The sequence below is a fragment of the Gorilla gorilla genome, chromosome 5 (genome assembly GCF_029281585.2).
Source record: "Gorilla gorilla gorilla isolate KB3781 chromosome 5, NHGRI_mGorGor1-v2.1_pri, whole genome shotgun sequence".
Lineage (NCBI taxonomy): Eukaryota > Metazoa > Chordata > Mammalia > Primates > Hominidae > Gorilla > Gorilla gorilla.
In genome coordinates this window covers 157453977-157475661 of record NC_073229.2, presented here as the reverse complement: position 1 = coordinate 157475661, position 21685 = coordinate 157453977, and the positions used below count along the sequence as shown (strand labels likewise).

Below are 21685 nucleotides of genomic sequence, written 5' to 3'. Positions count from 1 at the left end.
ACAAGTCCTGTGCTTCATTTTGTGAACGGTGATATGACGCATCTTTAGTAACACATCACTTTAGTGTTAAACATAAAAATATATTCTCAACTGCATTGAAAACAGAATTCTTTCTTGAGTATATACACACCCTATAGTAATTAACAGAATCAACCATCCTGGTTTTCCCCCAAACTTTGCATGCTTTAGCACTGAAAGTTCTATGTCCCTAGAAAATCCTCAGTCTCTGGAAACAAAAAACGTTGGTCACTCTAACATATACACACACATACATACACACATTTGCATATACACACACACTTGTATGTGACCCTCGGGGTATTAGAACAAAGTTCAGATCAACAGCACGCTTTTAATGAAGCATCACCACTAAGATGTTGTCAACATTTACTACTAACAATTCAAGTCCACCATAGTCACACAGACAGACTTCTGATTCCAACAGTCATGATGACTAACCTCCATTTTGCTAGAGTCCATGCTGTGAATATTTACAGTCAATAACCAGCATTTTTTAAAGTTTTAAAGCCCTTGCCTTCCCATAGCCATTTCTGTTTACCTTACTAAAGAAGTCACACAATTCTAGAGGAATATATCTCTACCATTTGACAGATTTCATAGTTTTTTCACTTTATAATTTTTTGTTACATTTTTCCTATGATGCCATGTGAAATAAATCATAATATAATATATATTGAAATTAGACTATGGTCATGTCTATCCAAATTAAAGGCATGGCTATCATTTCTTTTAAATAAAATATCCACTAGAAAGCAAATCAAATCAACTTCAAATGGCACCAGAATATACATCCCTCTTAAAATTAAACTCATCACATATACGTTTTCTAGAACCACATTATTAGATATAAGCATCTTTTCCTCAGTTGCCTGATGGAGAAACATTTGACTGTAAGATCGAGTCATGATCACATAAGCTAATAAAGAACAGCATCAAAAAAAAAAAAAAAAGGAACAGCATCAGACTGCAGAACACACTCTCAGTAAGTACACCAGTCTTGTTACTTGTAACATCATGAGTTGTCTGTATGCAAAACAGCTCAAACGACAGCTTCCAGTAGTGTGAAGGCGTGGGGGTGTGAGGGAAGCCCTCCCACTGCCTCTAGTTCCACACGCTAAAGAACTACTGTCACAGAGACACCACTAACAAGCTAGGAGGAAAGGTTGCAAAGAGCCTTTCCCTTTGGGAAATCAGAATCTTAAAAGGATTGCCATCAAGCTGGTGCATTCTTGGTCCTGCAATGAATCTAGTAAAATACTAAAAGCACTTGAGAACTATGGTTTCTTTCCTCCTTAAAATGACTAACAAGCATGCTAATAATATACTTTCTCCTTTCATACTTCTGATATTCAACAATATCCAGTATATCTGAAATAAAATAATAAAGGAAGTATATAAAATTGTTTAGACTGTCTAAAACATGCATCATGATTTCAATGCCTTAGTCTTTCCACCACTAGTTTTCCAAGTAGAAAATCAAAGAAGACATCAAAATGTGACATCATCATTAAGCAGAAACGGCATAAATCTCCAAAGGTCTGTTTCATGGTCTTTGAAAGGAAATTCAAAAATCATTTAAAAATACATTTAATGAAAAACTTACTTCTTACAATATATCTCTTTTACGTATGATTTTCAGTAGTGTTATCGCAACTTTTTTCAGCAAAACTGAGAATGAAGACTTACTGATTGTTCATTTAAATCCTGGGAGTCTTCCATGTGGTTTTCTCACTTCTCCTGCCACTCCCAAGTAGAAGCAGCTTCCTTCAAGTAAAAATGACTATCTAAAACAAGAAGATGGAAACAAAGGGGAAAAAGGTTATCTTTATATTCATTTGTAAAGTTACAAAAACATATCAAGACATAGCATGGTAATTAGTAACTTGTAGGAGCATTCTCTCAAGAAGAAAATCCACTAATATTGTCTCCATATCTGATGCAATTAATGATCTTGAAAATAGTGTCATGTTAAAAGTGGGGTATGTGAACAGCTAGTCAGGAATCCTACAGATCAACAAAAATATCCATAGTCTGCAATAAACACAGTCTGCAATAAACAGTTAATACACTATTTTGCTGAGGGAGGTATGTCATCAAGCAATTGACAGATTAGCAATCAAGAGTTTGAATTAACCATTTACTTTCAAAAGTACATAAAATAATTTGAAAAAGTAAGTGTGCATTTTAACATGACAACTTTCTCTTACAGGAAAATTTGTCTGAATTATCAGATGACTATTCTTCTGAAAAATAATTACTCTTCATTTTTTAAAAATATAAAATACATGACCAACCTTAAAAAGACAATATGTTAAAGAATGTATTACAAATAAACATGGGAAAGATAATTAGTAATACACTATGATGAGATAACTGGTTAACTATTCAAAAAATATCTTTACTCCATACCATACATTAAAATATTTTCAAATGAATTAAAGTTGAAAAACTCTAAGAAAAATAGGCATATATTTTTAAATCCCCAGATAGGGGATTTTATCATAGTAGCAATAGAAGACACACCAAAAACCCAAGTAACCCTGAATCCTCTCTCTTGCTCTCTCTTTTAAAACACATACACGCACACACACACACACACACAATAATGAAAATTAAAAGGCACAGAAAAATCTAGAAATACCTGTGCAAATATCAAACACAATGGGCTGATGTTCTTAACATATAAAGAGCTCTTACAATTCAAACAGAAAGGCACACACCCTATAGAAATATGTTCAATCATCATAAAACTGTGTTCAAATTCACAAGAAAATGAAATGTAATTTAAAGTTGCAATGATACATTTCTAGTGTTCAAATTCTAATTCTAAAAAAGAAAAAAGATTATAATAAAAACAATTTAGATTTAAAAAGTTGTTCATCATAAATGAACATAATCATTGAAGTCACATTTCAAGAAATATCTACTGACATTAAATATTTCTGAAAATACAATTTAAATGGAAAAGAGTATTACAATCTAAAGAAACAATCGGACACTGTGGTGGTTAATACTGAGTGTCAACTTCATTGGATTGAAGGATACAAAGTATTGATCCTGGGTATGTCTGTGAGGGTGTTGCCAAAAGAGATTAACATTTTGAGTCAGTGGGCTGGAGAAGGCAGATCCACCCTTAATCTGGCAGGCACAATCTAATCAGCTACCAGTGAATACAAAGCAGGCAGAAAAGTGTGAAAAAGAGAGACGGGCCTAGCTTCCCAGCCTACATCTTTCTCCGGTGCTAGATGCCTCCTGCCCTCAAACACTGGACTCCAAGTGCTTCAGTTTGGGGAATCCGACTGGCTCTCCTTGCTCCTCGGCTTGCAGGCAGCCTATTGTGAAACCCTGTGAACATGTGAGTTAATATTTAATAAACTTCCCTTTATATTTATTTATATATATATATATCTCCTATTAGTTCTGTCCCTATAGAGAACCCTAATACAGATTTTGGTACCAAGAGTGGGGTGTCTAATGAGCTTCAGCATCAGGTGCCTTAACCCGGAGTTCGGTTCCTCCCACAGTGCCAGTTCTGCTTACCAAAAGTGGCCTACTAGGGACTCATATTCCACGCCTAGCTCTATGCCAGTGAGCCAGGCTTCTAACCCATTTAAAGTTTGAAAATAGGTTGAGAGGCCGGGCGCGGTGGCTCACGCCTGTAATCCCAGCACTTTGGGAGGCCGAGGCGGGCGGATCACGAGGTCAGGAGATCGAGACCATCCTGGCTAACACGGTGAAACCCCGTCTCTACTAAAAATACAAAAAATTAGCCGGGCGTGGTAGTGGGCGCCTGTAGTCCCAGCTACTCGGGAGGCTGAGGCAGGAGAATGGCGTGAACCCGGGAGGCGGAGCTTGCAGTGAGCCGAGATCGCGCCACTGCACTCCAGCCTGGGCGACAAAGCAAGACTCCGTCTCAAAAAAAAAAAAAAAAAAAAAAAAAAAGAAAATAGGTTGAGATCATTTCGGCCCAAGACCTTTAATCACTCACTTTACCAAATAAAACTGCCTGGGGTCCAGAATAGGAGAAGGCTCTGCAACAGGTCCAGGCTGCTGTGCAAGCTGTTCTGCCACTTGGGCCATATGATCCAGCAGATCCAATGGTGCTTGAGGTGCCAGTAGCAGATAGGGATGCTGTTTGGAGCCTTTGCCAGGCCCCCATAGGTGAATGACAGCAAAGGCCTCTAGGATTTTGGAGCGAGGCCCAACCATCTTCTACAGATAACTACCTTCCTTTTGAGCGACAGCTCTTGGCCCATTACTGGGCTTTGGTGGAAACTGAAGGTTTGACTACGAGTCATCAAGTCACCATGCAACCTGAACTGGCTATCATGAACTGGGAGCTTTCTGACCCATTTGGCCATAAAGAAGGTCGTACAGAGCAGCATTCTATCATCAAATGAAAGTAGCATATATGTGATCAGGTTTGAGCAGGTCCTGAAGGCACAAGTAAGTTCATGAGGAAGTGGCTCAAATGTCCATGGTCTCCACTCCTGCCACCCTACCTTCTCTACCCAAGGCTGCATCGATGCCCTCATCGGGAGTTCCCTATGATCAGTTGACAGAGGAAGAGAAGACTAGGGCCTGATTCACAAATGGTTCTGCATGATATGGAGGCACCCCTCTAAAGTGGACAGCCGCAGCACTACAGCCCCTTTCTGGGACATCTCTGAAGGACAGCGCTGAAGGGAAATCTTCCCAGTTGGCAGAACTTTGAGCAGTGCACCTCGTTGTGCACTTTGCATGAAGGAGAAATGCCCAGATGTGTGATTATATACTGATTCACGGGCTGTAGCCAATGGTTTTTGGCTGGATGGTCAAAGACTTGGCAGAAGCGGGATTGGAAAACTGGTGACAAAGAAATCTGGGGAAAAGATACGTGAATAGACCTCTCTGAGTGATCAAAAACCAGGAAGGTATTTGTATTCCATATGAGTGCTCACAAATGGGTTACTTCAGCAGAGGAGGATTTCAATAATCAAGTGGATAGGATGACCCATTCTGTGGACACCACTCAGCCTCTTTCCCCAGCCACCCCTGTCATTGCCCAATGGGCCCATGAACAAAGTGGCCATGGTGGCAGGGATGGAGGTTACACATGGGCTCAGCAACATGGACTTCCATCCTCCAAGGCTAAACTGGCTACGGCCACTGCTGAGTGCCCAATTTGCCAGCAGCAGAGAGCAACACTGAGCCCTCGATGTGGCACCATTCCTCAGGGTGATCAGTCAGCTACCTGGTGGCAGGTTGATTATATTGGACCTCTTCCATCATGGAAAGGGAAGAGGTTTGTCCTCACTGGAATAGACACTTACTGCGGATATGGGTCTGCCTATTCTGCACGCAATGCTTCCGCCAAGACTACCATCCATGGACTCATGGAATGCCTTTTCCACTGTCTTGGTATTCCACACAGCATTGCCTCTGACCGAGGCACTCACTTTATGGATAAAGAAGTGCGACAATGGGCTCATGCTCACAGAATTCACTGGTCTCACCATGTTCCCCATCATCCTGAAGCAGCTGGATTGACAGAATGGTGGAATGGCCTTTTGAAGTCACAATTACAATGCCAACTAGGTGACAATACTTTGCAGGGCTGGGGCAAAGTTCTCTAGAAAGCCATGTACGCTCTGAATCAGCATCCAATATATGGCACTGTCTCTCCCATAGCCAGGATTCACGGGTTCAGGAATCAAGGGTGGAAGTGGAAGTGGCACCACTCACCATCACCCCTAGTGATTCACTAGCAAAATTTTTCCTTCCACTAGCAAAATGTTCCCACGACATTACCTTCTGCTGGCCTAGAGGTCTTAGTTCCAGAGGGAGGAACGCTGCCACCAGGAGAGACAGCAACGATTCCATTAAACTGGATGTTAACATTGCCACCTGGATACTTTGGGCTCCTCCTACCTTTAAGTCAACAGGCTAAGAGGGGAGTTACAGTGTTGGCTGGGGTGACTGACTGACCCAGACTTTCAAGATGAAATCAGTCTATTACTCCACAACGGAGGTAAGGAAGAGTATGCACGGAATACAGGAGATCCATTAGGGTGTCTCTTAGTATTACCATGCCCTATGATTAAGGTCAATGGGAAACTACAACAGCCCAATCCAGGCAGGACTAGAAATGGCCCAGACCCCCCAGGAATGAAGGTTTGGGTCACTCCACAAGGAAAAAAAACATGACCTGTTGAGGTGCTTGCTGAAGGCAAAGGGAATACAGAATGGGTAGTAGAAGAAGTTAGTCATCAATAGCATCTACGACCACGAGACCACTGCAGAAACGGGGACTGTAATTGTCATGAGTATTTCCTCCTTTTGTTAAAAACATGTTTGTGCATGTATACACTTGTACTAAGAAAATATCTTTATTTCCTTTTCCTTTATCATGTGACATAAGATTTATTGACTTCATATCGGCATTTAAATATTGTTAACTTTATGTAATAGTATTTGGGTTGGGGATTGGTGCATTTCCGGTTATACAAAGGACAGCTGTATTATGTTAGGTATAATTATGACCTTACTATTGTCTTTATTTGAAGATGATGTGTAATCTCATGAGATGTATATGGGTTCAAGTTGACAAGGGGTGGACTTGTGATGGTTAATACTGAGTGTCAACTTGATTGGATTGAAGGATACAAAGTATTGACCCTGGGTGTGTCTGTGAGGGTGTTGCCAAAAGAGATTAACATTTGAGTCAGTGGGCTGAAGAAGGCAGATCCACCCTTAATCTGGTGGGTACAATCTAATCTGCTGCCAGTGAATATAAAGCAGGTAGAAAAATGTGAAAAAGAGAGACTGGCCTAGCCTCCCAGCCCATATCTTTCTCCCATGCTGGATGCTTCCTGTCCTTGAACATCAGGCTCCAAGTGCTTCAGTTTTGGGACTCGCACTGGCTCTCCTTGCTCCTCAGCTTGCAGACAGCCTATTGGAGGACCCTGTGATCGTTAAGGGTAAGTTAAGTTAATAATAAGTGTAAGTTAATACTTAATAAACTCCCCTTTATATACATATATATATATATATATATCCTATTAGTTCTGTCCCTCTAGAGAACCCTAATACAGATGCCAATTCAGTTTACTGAATATTCAATATCAGTAGATGTTTTGCTCAGTTTTACATATATGCAGTCATATATTCCCTACTGCATCCAAGTAGGCATGGTCTTAATTTCTTCAATTTCTTTTATGCTTTGCAATATTTTCCAAAGTACATGTTACTTTCCTTATTAGATTACAAGACATTTTAAAAATTACAAGAGAAATTTAAAATGTAAATTGCAAAAGTTTTATGCATATATAAACAGAGACACAGATCAAAGGTATGTTTTTTTCATTCTTAAAAGTCAGAAAATAATAATAACACATGTATATAATGTGACAGTTTCAGTGAGATATTGATTTAAAATACTCCAAAACTAGGAAAGCATCATTTTGAAGAAAAGCACAATTTTAAACTTCATATGGAAAGTGAAGGGAGGGTATATAGGATATGGTGGATTATGAAGCACACTGAAAGTTGATGCAGTACACATTCGGTTTTTTTGTTTGTTTTGTGTCTTTGAGATGAAGTCCTGCTCTGTCGCCCAGGTTGTAGTGCAGTGGCATAATCTCAGCTCACTGCAACCTCTGCCTCCTGGGTTCAAGCGACTGTTGTGACTCAGCCTCCCAAGTAGCTGGGACTACAGGAGCGTGCCACCACGCCTGGCTAATTTTTGCATTTTTAGTAGAGACAGGGTCTCACCATGTTGGCCAGGCTGCTCTCGAACCCCTGGCCTCAGGTGATCTGCCTGCCTCAGCCTCTCAAAGTGCTGGGATTACAGGCATGAGCCACCGTGCCCAGCCAGCAGTACACATTTGAATTCAGGAGTATAAGTAGGCAGAGTTCTAGATTTACGGTGGTGTTTTTGTGCTGGGACAGCAAGGGGTGTGAAGGCTAAGAAACCGTGATAGAAAAGCCCAGCTTTTTGCCTCTTAGCTCACACGCCCACCTTCCTCCTCCCACTCTCCCTCTTCTCCTCCTGATGGACTGGTTCCTCCCCTCAAATCTGGGTCTCTCAGCCTGGTCCTGATTCCTGCTAATCCCTTTCTTGCTTATCCTTTCCTAGCTGACCCACTGATCCTCGGTCCTGTGAACTGTCCCCTGGCCCAAGTAACCAAGACCACTCTGGCTCAGGTTCACCTTGGAAATGATGCACGCAAATAGTAAGTGCTGGCCACTGATCAGCAGGCACAGAGCTGCCCAAGACTTGACACCTGCCCACCTCATGTCAATCCCTCTATTCTCCCAGACTGAACTCTGGCTGGCCATCTCCTTTAGAGCCATTTTCTCCTCACTACCTTGATAACAAATTAGCCAAGTGCTCTCTTTCCAAGGAAAATCTGATGTTCCTTCTTACTCTGATAGATACATGGATTACATAAATGGCAAAAATACTGCACTGGATTGCAAAGAGACCATACAATTCATTGCCTACATAAGCAAAACAAAGCAAAACCTTTGCATTTCTGAATAAAGAAAAACAGCCCCAAAAGTAAAAGGATACAACAGATTATGGAAAATATCTTTAGTAAATAAATGTGACTATATATACACTTACTGAGGACATAAAATTTAGTGAGGCGAAGTTTAAATGCCCATTAAATGATTAGAAAAGAGTAGGAGAACACAATTCTTTATAAGAAAATGTAAATAATAAACTAATATATGGAAAAGCGTTCACTTTCAGTTACTGAAATACATAAATCTGAGCAACAAGTACACATTTCTTGGATTATTGTATACATATTCAATGCCCAAACTATTTATATATTGATAATACTTAATATCAGAAACACTGTGAACACGGTGTCCTCAACCATTTGCTAGTAACAATGTCGTTTTCTAATATTTTTAGAAAGCAATCCATCTCTGTACTTTAAAAGCTATAAATATGTTTAAGCCCTTTTACCCAGTATTAACTTTCCTAACAAGTAACCTTTCCCCAAAAAAACCCGTAAAATATAAACTACAGAATAATTCATGACAATGAAAACTAGAAACAGCCTCATCTTTGCAGTGGATTAATTAAACAAATCATGGTCCATTGTATAATATAATTTAATGATCAAAAAAGTAATTATAAAAATGATGAGGGGCCAGGCATGGTGGTTCATGCCTGTAATCCCAGCACTTTGGGAGGCCGAGGTGGGCGGATCACCTGAGGTCAGGAGTTCGAGACCAGCCTGACCAACATGGTGAAACCCTGTCTCTACTAAAATACAAAAAATTAGCCGGGCATGGTGGTGGGCGCCTATAATCCCAATTACTCAGGAGGCTGAGGCAGGAGAATCGCTTGAACCCAGGAGGCAGAGGTTGCAGTGTGCCAAGATCATGCCACTGCACTCCAGCCTGGGTGTGACAGAGTGAGACTCTGTCTCAAAAAAAAAAAAAAGTGGAAAAGTGAACATTGTTGATTGTGAATTAGATGAAAAAATAAGAACACCACATTTTAGTTATGCTAACACGGATGCACAACTAAGAATGTATTTGGATACTGATGAATGGGAAACACTAAAAAAATTTGATAAACAATTACATTTTTGGTTTCACATACTTTAATTATTAATTTTATGTTGTCTGTGCAATAAGTAAATTTTATTTTCTCCAATATAATACAGAGCACAAAGTAAAACCAAATGATGCTAAAATGGTTTCACAGGATCAGGTAAAACTACAGCAGATAGTGAAAATGAGTTTTCATAGCAGACTCTGCAAATGGCCTCTTTCACTTCTTCTACAGATTAAATTTCATGCCAAAATAATCTCTTTAGGGGAAGGGAATGTTTGTCTTATTTACCTATCTACAGTACCTAGCTCAGGGCCTAGCAAATTTTAGGTATTTAATAAATATTGATTGAATGAAACATACATAATATATGAAATCATACATAATGTATCTGATAATGTAAACAAAAAAAATGGAATAAACAGCCAGATGATTTAAGTTTTAAAATTCTTTCTCAAATGTATAGCCATTTTAGGAAAACTCTTTCCTAAAAGATTTTTCTTTCCTTTTTCACATTTTTCAGGTACATAACTGACTCCATTTTAATTTTTGCTTTCTTTTAGGACAATACAGATAGAAACTTTTAGACAAGTATTATTTACTGAATGGGAATATTTTAACTTTTCAGAAAATACAACATTGATAATTAGTCTACCAGGCAATTTCCTACTCACCTGACCTAATAATAAAATATACTTAAAATTATTATTTATACCAATTAGAACTACTGTTTATTTACAACATAGCATGTTGCATTAGTTTCCTAGGACTCCTATAACAAAGTACCACAAACTGGGTGGCTTAGAACTGAAATCTATTCTCACAGTTCTGGAGGAAAGAAGTCCTAAATCAAGGTGCTGGCAGATTTATGCTTGCTCTGGAGATCCTAGGGAAGCATCCTTTGTCTCTCCCCGGCTTCTGGGGGTTGCTGGCCATCCTTGGCTCACAGATGCATCACTCCAATCTCTGCCTTCATTGTCACATGATGTTCTCCGTGCCTAACGTCACATGGCATTCTTTTGTGTGTGTGTATGTCTCCGTACAAATTTTCCTCTTAAGTACAACAGTCATTGCATTAGGACCCATCCTAATCCAGTAAAATCTCATTTTAACTTGATTATACCTGCAAAGACCCTGTTTCCAAATGAGGTCACATTCCCAAATACAGACATTAGGACTTAAAAGTATCTTTTAGGGAACACAATTTACTCACCACACGTGTATAATTATTACATTGAAATTATTTTTAAGATGTCATCAAAGTATGAATGTAATATTTCCAGAAAGCATATGTAAGAATTAAATTAAAGATACTGATTGTCAGGAAAGAAGTGATAATTTTCCAGATGCACCACCATCTCAGAGTACTGTTGCTAATGCAAGTGAAATTAAATAAGACTTCAGGAAAGATACTGGAGCATAAGAGAATTAAGCCAAAACTAGCCTTTCTTTGTCAACTGCCAGTTCAGAATCTATTTCATGAACTGTTGGGGAGTTATTTACATTAATGTTCCATGTTACAACATAATACTTTGCTTTATATTTCCTTGAAATTTAGGTTAATTGTTACTTGGTTTGACTTTTTATGGTAACGTGAATTTTTTTCTTGGCCAATCACACTAAGGTACTAAAATATTATGAGCCTAGTGATTTTATATTATTGAACCAAGTAAAACTACCTAGGCTAATTGCAGACACAGTATTATTTTACATCATAATTTAGCAATGGTTGTTATGTTAATTCCTTTAACATTTAGTTTTCACAAATATATGAGAAAAAGACGAGAACATTCTCCAAATCAAGTAAGAGAAGCATTACCTCATAATAAAGATATAAGATTAAGGAATAACAGTAACTGCATGCTGTTTTATGAGCCAATAATCTAGTTCCCACTCTATCTCAAGACTGTTCCACCAGAAAATATGAATTTCAAACAGTATTATTAGGTCGGTGCAAAAACAATTGAGTTTTTTCCACTGAAAGTAACAGCAAAAACCGCAATTATTTTTGCACCAACCTGTAGCAACCTCACCCATTCCATATTAGATTATTTCTTCCACAGTTTTCAATATATAGACCATTCATCATATCTTTTTCTTTAACTCTGCTAGAAGTGAGCTACAAACTCTTGTCTTAGAAAATTAGAATTACAAATTCAACATTTCTTCTCATTTAAATATATAATATCAAGTTTCTATATAAAGTTTTAAGACAATTCTCAGAAATGGAATGAGGCACCATGGCCCTGTCCAGGTGGGAGAGACTGTAAGGTCCCTTAAGGAATGAGATGCTGAAGGAGGTTTGAGAAGTTTGTAGAGAAGTACACCTAAACCTCTGATCACTTGAGGCCAGGAGTTCAAGGCTGCAGTGAGCTATGATCACGACACTGCACTTCTTCTAGGTGACAGAGAGGAGACCCTCTCTCTCTAGAGAAAAAAAAGAAAGAAAGAAACCTAGGCTGTCCAGGCATGCTTTGCTCCGGCTAAAGAAACATGAACATGGAGTGGAGGGGGCAGATCTCAACTCCACACCAGGCTGGCACGGAATGAGGACCGACGCTGCACATGGGAACACTAAACCTCTGGATTCTGTACACAACCGGCACAGGCATAGCCAGTCATCAAAGCCAAACACCTAGGCTTTGTCACTGACTCCCTGCCCATTTGCTCTCCACATTCAATATACTACCAAGTCCTATCAATACCTCCAAAAGTTCGCCAAACCCCTCCTCTCTCTCCTCTCTGCCAGTACAGGCGTTCCGCCATCATTGTTCCCTGCTTGGGCAGGAGCAACAGCCACGTAATGGTCTCCTTCCCTCCAGTCCTGCTCCCTGGACGTTACCGTTCACAGTGCAACCAGAGTGATGGTTCCGAAATATAGATCTGAATGCAGTCTCTAAAAACAATTCAGAGCTTTACCCTGTCCTCAGAAGAAACCATAAATTCTTTAGTCAGTCCTACCTGCAGCTATGGCAGTGTCTAGCGGTAGTACCGCTCTGCCAAAAGGCCCCTTGAAGGGGCTCCAGGGGTGTTTTTTGCTCCCTGGGACCACTGTCCCAAGTAGGAGTTCTGGGGACGATTCCTCTTCCTTCTCCCTCAGTCCTGTTCCATTGTTCTCGCCATTCTCTCGCCCTGTCAGCAGCCTCACACTGTCCTGCAGCCAGAGCCCGGGACCTGTACATAAGTCTCCTGTGAGGGTACAAGCAGGGCTGAGGGCTATACTTGCCTCTTGCTGCAGTGAAAAGGAAAACAAGGGAAAGTGGGGGAGTACATTCCCTACTGCTTTAAATCCCTAGATACCCTTGGGAAAAGATTTAAAAATTGCAGCTGCCAAAACTTTTGTTCCAGTCCATGTGCAGACCTTGGGATGGGGAAACAGGTGCCTGAAGAGTCCCACTCATGACCTCTGACACAGACCCTTTCCAACCTGGGTGGGGCTTTCAAGAATCTTTCTGCCTATGCAGAGTTGCCTGGGTCACAGAAAGTGCCATTACACTAAATTCTAACACTCACAACAGTTGGTCTACTGTTTGGCTTCCAGATTTTCAAACTGCAAGTAAATTTTCAGAAGCGTATCTTGTACAATATTAAGGTTTGCTTGCATGTGTATTATACCCACAAAACATATCTCCCTCCCACAGATGCATATCCAGCTTAACCCATTAGGTAGGGTCTGCAAGTCTTCTCCAGTTACATGAAATTACTTGGATCTAATGATTCATCTTCCTTAGGATATGAGTCCGGGAAAATATCAGGCTAGTCCTCCTTCAGTGGCAAAACCCCTAGGATATAAAACTTGGAAACGTTTCATATCCATGTGGAAAAAAGCTGGTCTGTAGGGAAAGACAGAAGAGAACTGACCGAGAAAGAGGAGCAAAAATGAAGATGGCAAGAAAGTCCTGGCAGAATTTAAGCACCCAGATCTTGTGACTCCCAAAGTCTCACTGTTTCTCTGCTCTTCCTGTTGCTTAGTTGTCCAATTCTTCCTTGCATTTCATGAGCTATCTTCACGGCCTTCAATTATCTTCTTTATATTGCAATGGTATAGGACGTCTAACAGTTTATATTCCTGTAACATTATTGAGAAGTTATAGCTGTGATCAACTGTCCAGATGGGCACTGCTTTACAATTCCTGTGTACCTAGTTACCTACTCTGCCCTCCAAATTTCATTACTGGGTCTGTGAAGCTGGACCAGGCACTGGCTGGCTCCAACCATCCGGGAAGCATGCCAGAGAGGAAAGCCAATGGTACAAACAAAGAACACCTAGCTCCAATTCTATGGCCAACTGTTCAGAGACATGGAGATGCACATTCTTGGACTATGCACATGACTCTCCTCCCTGGCCGTAGAAAAGAAAAACAGCTGAGGTGTCCAAGAAACAGATCTGGATGAATAGTAATGAGCACCTTGCCTGACTTCAAGCTCCTTAAATGGAGCCAACCTACAAACTAGATGCTGAGCTATTTTTGAGCTGTCTATAAAGATAGAACATGGACTTTGCAAAACGGTCCATTTAACTCAAAATGTTTAAAAAATGATAATGGGGTTCATACTTCTCATGCTAAAAGTTACAACAAGCTCTACTTTGTGACAATCATTTGGGTCATTTGTCATAAGTTCATTTGATGGCAAGTCTTCCTGGAATTATAAATTATGATCACTTGATTTTTGACAAGCAGGTCCAAACAAGGTGTTCTATTTTGTTTGTGTTTGCTAATTGGTGATGGTTGCCTAGATAGCCTAGAAAACACAGAAGTAATTCTGAGTGAATTGTCCCAGGGAGACATGTGAAAGAATTCTTAGCCCAAGAAACCTCATCACCCCTACGGATACTAAGACAGACTCTGCAGACCAACTTGCCTCCTCTTGTGTTACTCCTATTGCTCTTCCCTACCAGTACTGAGAAATTATTCTGCTGAGCATTTTGTACACACTGTAATGGTTCATCTAGCTGGCTCTCCTGTAGCCTGTCAGAAGAGAATATATTTGAAGCCTTTCTAGAAGCAATCTGCCTTTTTCTCAGCCATAAATCTCTCTTCTGTGTAACCTGGAAACCTTTTTTGATGAAGAGTATATGACTATATATATTGCTTAACACACATCTGATGACTTTATGATCATCCTGAGGAAAATGTGTTGCACTTTGAGAGAATTTAAGAATAGATCTCCCAAGTTTAGCATTGAACTCTTGAAACCCTAGAAATGTAAACGATAGTTTTGCTAAAGGGAATGTAAGTTTAGTGATTCCAAATAAAGACTGGAATAAAATAGATCAGCTTGTGAAACCTTGCTTTTACTACCGGATAAATGTATGATCTTGGAAAAGCTAATTAATATCTCTAAATATCACTGTCTTCATCCATAAAATAGGGTTTTTAATAAAATTTATATTATATTTTGTTATGATTAAACAAAAAATATATTTCAAAAATACAGACCACTTTGCTTGCTAGTGAGAGTGGAAGAAAACCTGTTTTTATATTTTGCACTTCATATACTGAATTAAAACATTTTAACATTCTTTGCTGTACAGTAGAGTAGTATCTGCAACTCCTTAAACAAATGTAATTATTTTTAACCCTGCTCAACTAAGAGTATCATACTAACCACTGATCTCCAGGAGCTACATTAACCAATTATATTTAGAGAGTAGCCAAAAGTCACCAGTCTTTTACCAATTCTCTGAACTCAGCTAAGCTTGTAAAAATGAACAACACCTCGATTAAGTCGTTAGCATTTGTCACCTTTCAGTTGTCATTCCGTATAACATCAAAGTTGTGACTGGTGCCTTTAGTGTTGAGAGACTGATATAATCAATAAACAATTATAGACGGACATGCGAAAGAAAAGGGAATAGGAAAGCATCAGCATTCAGTATTAACAGGATGTTAAGACATTTTAAGTTGGCAAGAGCAGGAGAATAAGTACAAAATACAATTAAGACAATTGGTTACTACAACATTTTGATAACCTTAAAAGCCTTAAAACCCCCAAAACAAAGAATGGCACATGTGATATCATTGCGACAACACATCTACTTCAGATTTCTGACAAACAAGATGAACAAGAAGTGGAGTTAAGGGGCAACTTAAAGGCTGCTGTGACGCTCCAAGTGAGAAGCCAAGAGAATCTAGACTGACATGGGGTGGAAAAAGGCCTGGAGAAGTGGATATGAGGGATAATATGAGAGATACATCAATAAGACAAAGGAACTATATGAATATAACTGACAAGGCAAATGTGACTTTCAGGTATCACACCTTAATTCATGAGAAATTGATGATACGGAAAAGTTAAGAGGAAAAGGTATGTTTACATTTGTTATTGTTTTGTTGTCATTATCTTCTTTTATGGCGATGGGCAGGAAGCAAAAGCAAGAGGCAATCCACAGAGGAAGGAGTCTAAAAAGTTTGTCACATTTATTGGAGGGGGGATAGAAAAACTCGGCCCACCATCAGACTCAGCAAAGAAGCCTGTCCTATGATGGAGCCTTTGGGAAGAGAATAAAAGAAAATAATTTCTTGAGTGAGATAAATCAAAACTTCAGCCTTGCAGAATGTAAATTCTAAATGTTTACTGCATCTGTGGTATGGAAACCTCAAGACAAAAAAATAAAATAAAATAAAGACTGACCTAGAGGTTTGAAATCCCTAGACTCCAGGGGAATGCAAAATTGCTCCACAGAGTACAAACGGTTCTAAGAGAGAAATCCACCAAAAGTTATAAACTACAGGCCAGGTGCGGTGGCTCATGCCTGTAATCCCAGCACATTGGGAGGCTCAGGCAGGCAGATCACTTGAGGTCAGGAGTTTGAGGCCAGCCTGGCTAACATGGCGAAAACCCTTTTCTACTAAAAACGCAAAAGTTAGCTGGGCATGGTGGTGGGCACCTGTGATCCCAGCTATTTGGGAGGCTGAGGCAGGAGAATTGCCTGAACCCAGGAGGCAGAGATTGCAGTAAGCCAAGATCGTGCCACTGCACTCCAGCCTGGGCAACAGAGCACAACTCCATCTCAAAAAGAAAAAAAAAAATTATAAGCTACATAAAGAAACAAAACACAGTAGAGAGTAGCCACAACAACAAATTAGGAATCTAAGAATGTGAAACTACAGAGCAATGTGGAAAAAACTAGATAGGTATACTTAAAACAGACACAAAAGAAACAGAAATAAAATTGAAAAGCCACACACGAAAAAAATATACACACAAACCTGGAAGAGAACCATAAAAATGTTTTTAAAAATATATTCACTGAATTTTTTTACAAGAAACAAACTAAACAGCAAATTAGATACATCTAAAGAAATAATTTATGAACTACAAGGTAAATCTGGTAAATCTCAAGAAGTGTGTGCCCATCCCCATAAAAGAAAATAATGACAACAAAAACAATAACAAAATCACAATTATATCTTTCCAAACAACTTTTCTATAACATTAATTTCTCAGGAATCAAGGTGTGACACCTGTGAGTCATATTCTTTATTATGGGAAGGGAGAAGTCCCAAACACAACAAAGTAAACATGAGAGTTATATAATATGGCAATAAATCTGATTCACCTAATGCCAAGTTACTGATTTGAATTGTGTCTATAGTGAATACTAATTAAGAATGTAATTAAATAAGATGCTGTTTGCTTTCCTTAAATTTGGGACACTTGAGGAAATTTTATTAATCCAGATTTTTAATTGAGGCATCCAGGAATGTTTGAGTACCCTTTTTCCTCTCAATAAATTCCCCTGTAGCATTTGAATATAAATATCATTCCACTGACTCTGTAACTGAATTAAAAGTAGGGCCACCTTTACCAAAAACTGCCCTTATAGCTTCTAAAAATCCAAAGACCTTTAAAAGGGCTGAAGTTGTAAGAATTCAGAAAATAATGTATCAAATACATTTGGCGTTTTGAGTCAACTCAACGTTATGCTTCCCTGCTATGTGTCCTGCTTTCACATGTACGGCAGGCTGTTAGATATTAGGAGTATGCTGTCATTCATGTCATTCCTAATCTTTTTCTCTCAAGTTAAGTACAGTGCCCCTGGTTAACAAGACCACTTCTTCAATTTAAAAAAAAATCTTTGTTTCCCAACAGGGAATTATAAGGGAATTCAGTCAGCCACAGAAGCATAATTGCTTAGGAAATGCATTAAGTGGAAGGCAGATATAAACTAGGTCATAGTGCATCATTATTTTTAAATCACTCAATTATAAATTGACATATTAATATAGATCAACACTAATGTATACCGAAGTATCACATTTATACCCAAATAAAAATGTAAAGGAAAACCAATTAGCTGAAATAGAAATTAATGATGATAATCTTCAAAGCAGCAAGAATGCACCTTTGAGAAAGACCCTAGGGTTCTGTTTGCTTGTTTGTTGGAGACTAAATTATTCTTCAGTAAAACTGAAGGGGGAAAAAAGACTAACGTTTAAGCTACAGGAAGATGTGGTTTGCCTGGTACTTGGACGTTCTTTGCAGAATCTACAAGTTCATCTCCCAGGGGTCCAAATGCTCTTGGACCTAAAAAGCCCCCTGGGAAAGAACTCTTCCAAGGGAAGAGATGGAGAGCCATACAAGCAGAAACCAAGTCTGAGTCCTAAGTCTTGGGGCTGCAAGAAAAGAACAAGAGAACAAGCCAAAAAAGTTGCCCACTGAACTCTCTATAGAAGGGGAGGAGGGCAGGTGTCATCACTACGTACTCTGAAGTCTCTGTTACAGGGTACTGGACTGAGGGAAGTTGCTAGACACTTTCCTCATTTCAAATTACTTGTAACCCCAACAGTTCGATCAAAAAATATAACTCCGCAAGCTTATGGAAAGAAACGAATTTGGTGAAGAAAGCGCAGGAAAATACTGGTTAAACTAGTAAGAAAAAGATCACAATAAAAAAGAATTTAAAGTGTGAGAACTGAAATCAGGAAGATGGCAGAATGAGAAGCAGAATAATTTGCCCCCTCTCTCTTGACTGAACCAAATGTAAAGACATCAGGTGGTAGAGATGTGGATACTAGTCCTTACAGTACTCTCTAAGAGTGCTATGGTTTTTCCTCGTCCCCACTCTATGCCCCAGGCATCTCCTCCAGGGCTTCAGCCAAGTTCTTGTTCAAGCACTTGAACAAACTAGATTCACTCCTGAATTAGCTTCAGGTGTTGCCCATAGACACTGCTATGGCCCACACTTGGACAATCCAGCTTGGTTTTCTTAACGTCTTAATTTCTTTTTCATGATCGTGAAAAAAATGCAATGAGTTTCTTTGAAGAAATATCTAAGATATATAAATTCAGAATATTCATAGTCCCTAAATCAAGACTGTATCATACAAAAACACTGATTCTTTTAAAATGCATGAATGAGTGAATGACTGCATAAATAGGCAATAGTGCATAAATGCGTGCATGAATGAATGAATGAGAGCATAAATAAGCAAATAAGGAAATATACTTCTAAAGCACATGTCAGGAAATGGACAAATTACGTTTCATGAAGTTTCAGATTGAATCAGGCAAACAGAATTGTAGATTTCTATGTCTGCCATGACTCAGTGTATAGCTTTGGGAAAACCTTGTAATTTCTCCATACTTCAGTTTCTCACCCTATAAAAGGAGTATATTGCTTGAAATTTAATTCCCTCACAGCAGTGAGAGTTTTGATTCAACGTTTATAAAACGCTTTTTAGCTTCCCTGATTAATAGGCAAAATACTGTGGTAGTTTGTATAATACATTTTCCAAAAAGGATAAAGGTAACTGGTCGAATCTGATGTAAAATAATACTTTACTCAAGAAATAAATATCAGTCATATTTATTACTTCTCCATTTCATTTGCTAAGTAATAAAAATTACTTCTAACAGAAAAGTATCAAATTAATATTCAAGCCAGTTGAAGTGTTATCATCATAGGCCTCACCTACGTTGGGGGAAGGAGAGTTGTTTTGTTTTTCCAGGCCACCCCACATGTTTATATGGTAAAGTCAGGAATGTTGGGCACAGTTTTGAAGGCCTCTAGCGTATTCATTGGTTTCTGGCATTCTAATGCACTCTACTCTTATAACCATAAAAGTACTCTTGAGTGCTTCTGGAAATATATAACAAATCCTTAATCAATTTAAAAGTGTTTTAACTGCATACATGAAATTTCTTGGGAGGAAAATATTAGCTATTCTACACACATACAGTACTTAAGTTAGCAAGAGAGTTCCTTCTGAAAGGCACAAAGCAGCTTCCCCATAGTAATATAATTTTCAGTTTTATATGTGTAAGTCCTATTGAATCCCTTAGAATAACAGGAAATTCTGCAGGAAAAAAAACCCCGCAAAAATTGATAGCCATATTTATTCAATGCAAGAGGAATACATTAGCTATTCTGAGTTGGACTACTTTTTAAAGGTACTAGATAACCATTGAAGATTAATCAAAATCTTAACCAAAAACTACAAGAACTGAATATTCTGGAGACAGAATTTTCTACATATAAAAATCTAACAACAAAATCAACTGATTAATATACTTCATTTTAAAACTGTATCTATCAGATTACTTTAGCCAGCATTTGAGTAGCAATTTTCTGGATTTTGATGCATTAACTTTTATTTCCACATTAAACAGATTATAATAAGTAACAGATTTATAAATTAGTCATTGATATCACACAACTGATATTGTGACACGTATAATAATATTTATCAACACATTTATAATGGAGTAATGTCATTTATTACTTATACAATGTCTATACCTTTCATCTCTATGTTAAAAAGCTATCGTAATATATGTAAGGTGCTTAGAACTGTGCCTGGCACAGAGTAGGCTCTTACTAGAATAACAATATATCATTCCTCATAAGTTCTCACCAATCACATGAGAGTTAGAACTATTTCTCCTAATAATTCTGGTAAATATTTGATGGTACTAAGTAAAAAAAAAACATAGTGAATATAATATTACTGATTTATTTCTTCCTAACATTTGGGCTTACGAACCATAAGTAAATATAATATGCATTCATAAAAATGAATACTAAATATTCTTAAGTGAGAAACTAATTATATAAATTATATGTATATATTAAATATATATCGTTAATAGAATTATTTATCCTAATCATAGTGGAGTATTCCAATTACTATATGAGTTTCAAGGAATTTACTACTATAACCATTCTTCTTAACGAGAGCACAAATAATTACAAGGTTCAATTAAGTTGAAATTTTTGCACCTGGTTTTTGTGAGAAAGATGAGAATATTACCTTAAAGATGCAAGATTCATAAATCTTTTTAAAAAGCATTTTGGTATTTTCTATGGAAAATGCACATACATATTTATCTATTAATATTGCATCTAGAGTTTTATCTACAGATATTTTGGCAGATGTACGAAGAGACATAAAAATCATCAGTGCAACATACTTAGTAATAGTAAAAATATGGAAGCAATGTAAACATACATCAAGAGGGGAACAGTGAAATTATGAAATATCTGCATACATTAAATAGAAGCACCCAAAACTATATGTACTGATGTGGAAAAATATTCAAGATTCAGCAGATCAAAAGCAAGTTTTAAGGAAATCAATGATCCTATTGGAGTTAAAAATGTAAAATGAAAATAAATTACATCCTCACATAGTTATTACATTTATACATATACAGAAAAAAAAATGCCTGAAAAGATGCACATCTAAGTATAACAACTTATCCTGATTTGCAGAGAATAAGAATGAGTAAATCCACTTTTTACTTTAAATATATCTCTGGGGACTGTTGTGGGGTGGGGGGAGGGGGGAGGGATAGCATTGGGAGATATACCACCAGCATGGCACATGTATACATATGTAACTAACCTGCACAATGTGCACATGTACCCTAAAACTTAAAGTATAATAAAAAAAAATAAATAAATAAATAAAAAATAAAAATTTGAAAACAAAAAAAAAAAAAAAACTTTTTAAGAAAGTATAACATATGCACAGTAAAATAAAATACATAAATCAAAAGTTGATCACTGATGAATTTTTATTGAATAAACACTTTCACATGACCGGCAACCAAACCAAGATAAAAGACATAATCAACATTCCAAAGCCTCTCTCTTGCTCC

General features: G+C 38.1%; 1 protein-coding gene across 13 annotated transcripts in view; it reads right to left on the bottom strand.

Moving 5' to 3' along the window:
* The window catches only part of EYA4 (EYA transcriptional coactivator and phosphatase 4), a 285396-nt gene that overhangs the window by 249659 nt on the left and 14052 nt on the right, over nucleotides 1-21685 (bottom strand). For all 13 annotated transcript variants that reach the window (XM_055391993.2, XM_055391997.2, XM_019030241.4 and 10 more), the window contains exon 2: nucleotides 1708-1805. In XM_055391993.2, the coding sequence (XP_055247968.1) occupies nucleotides 1708-1740 (33 nt within the window). In that variant the 5' untranslated portion in view covers nucleotides 1741-1805. The remainder of the gene's footprint in view (nucleotides 1-1707; nucleotides 1806-21685) is intronic.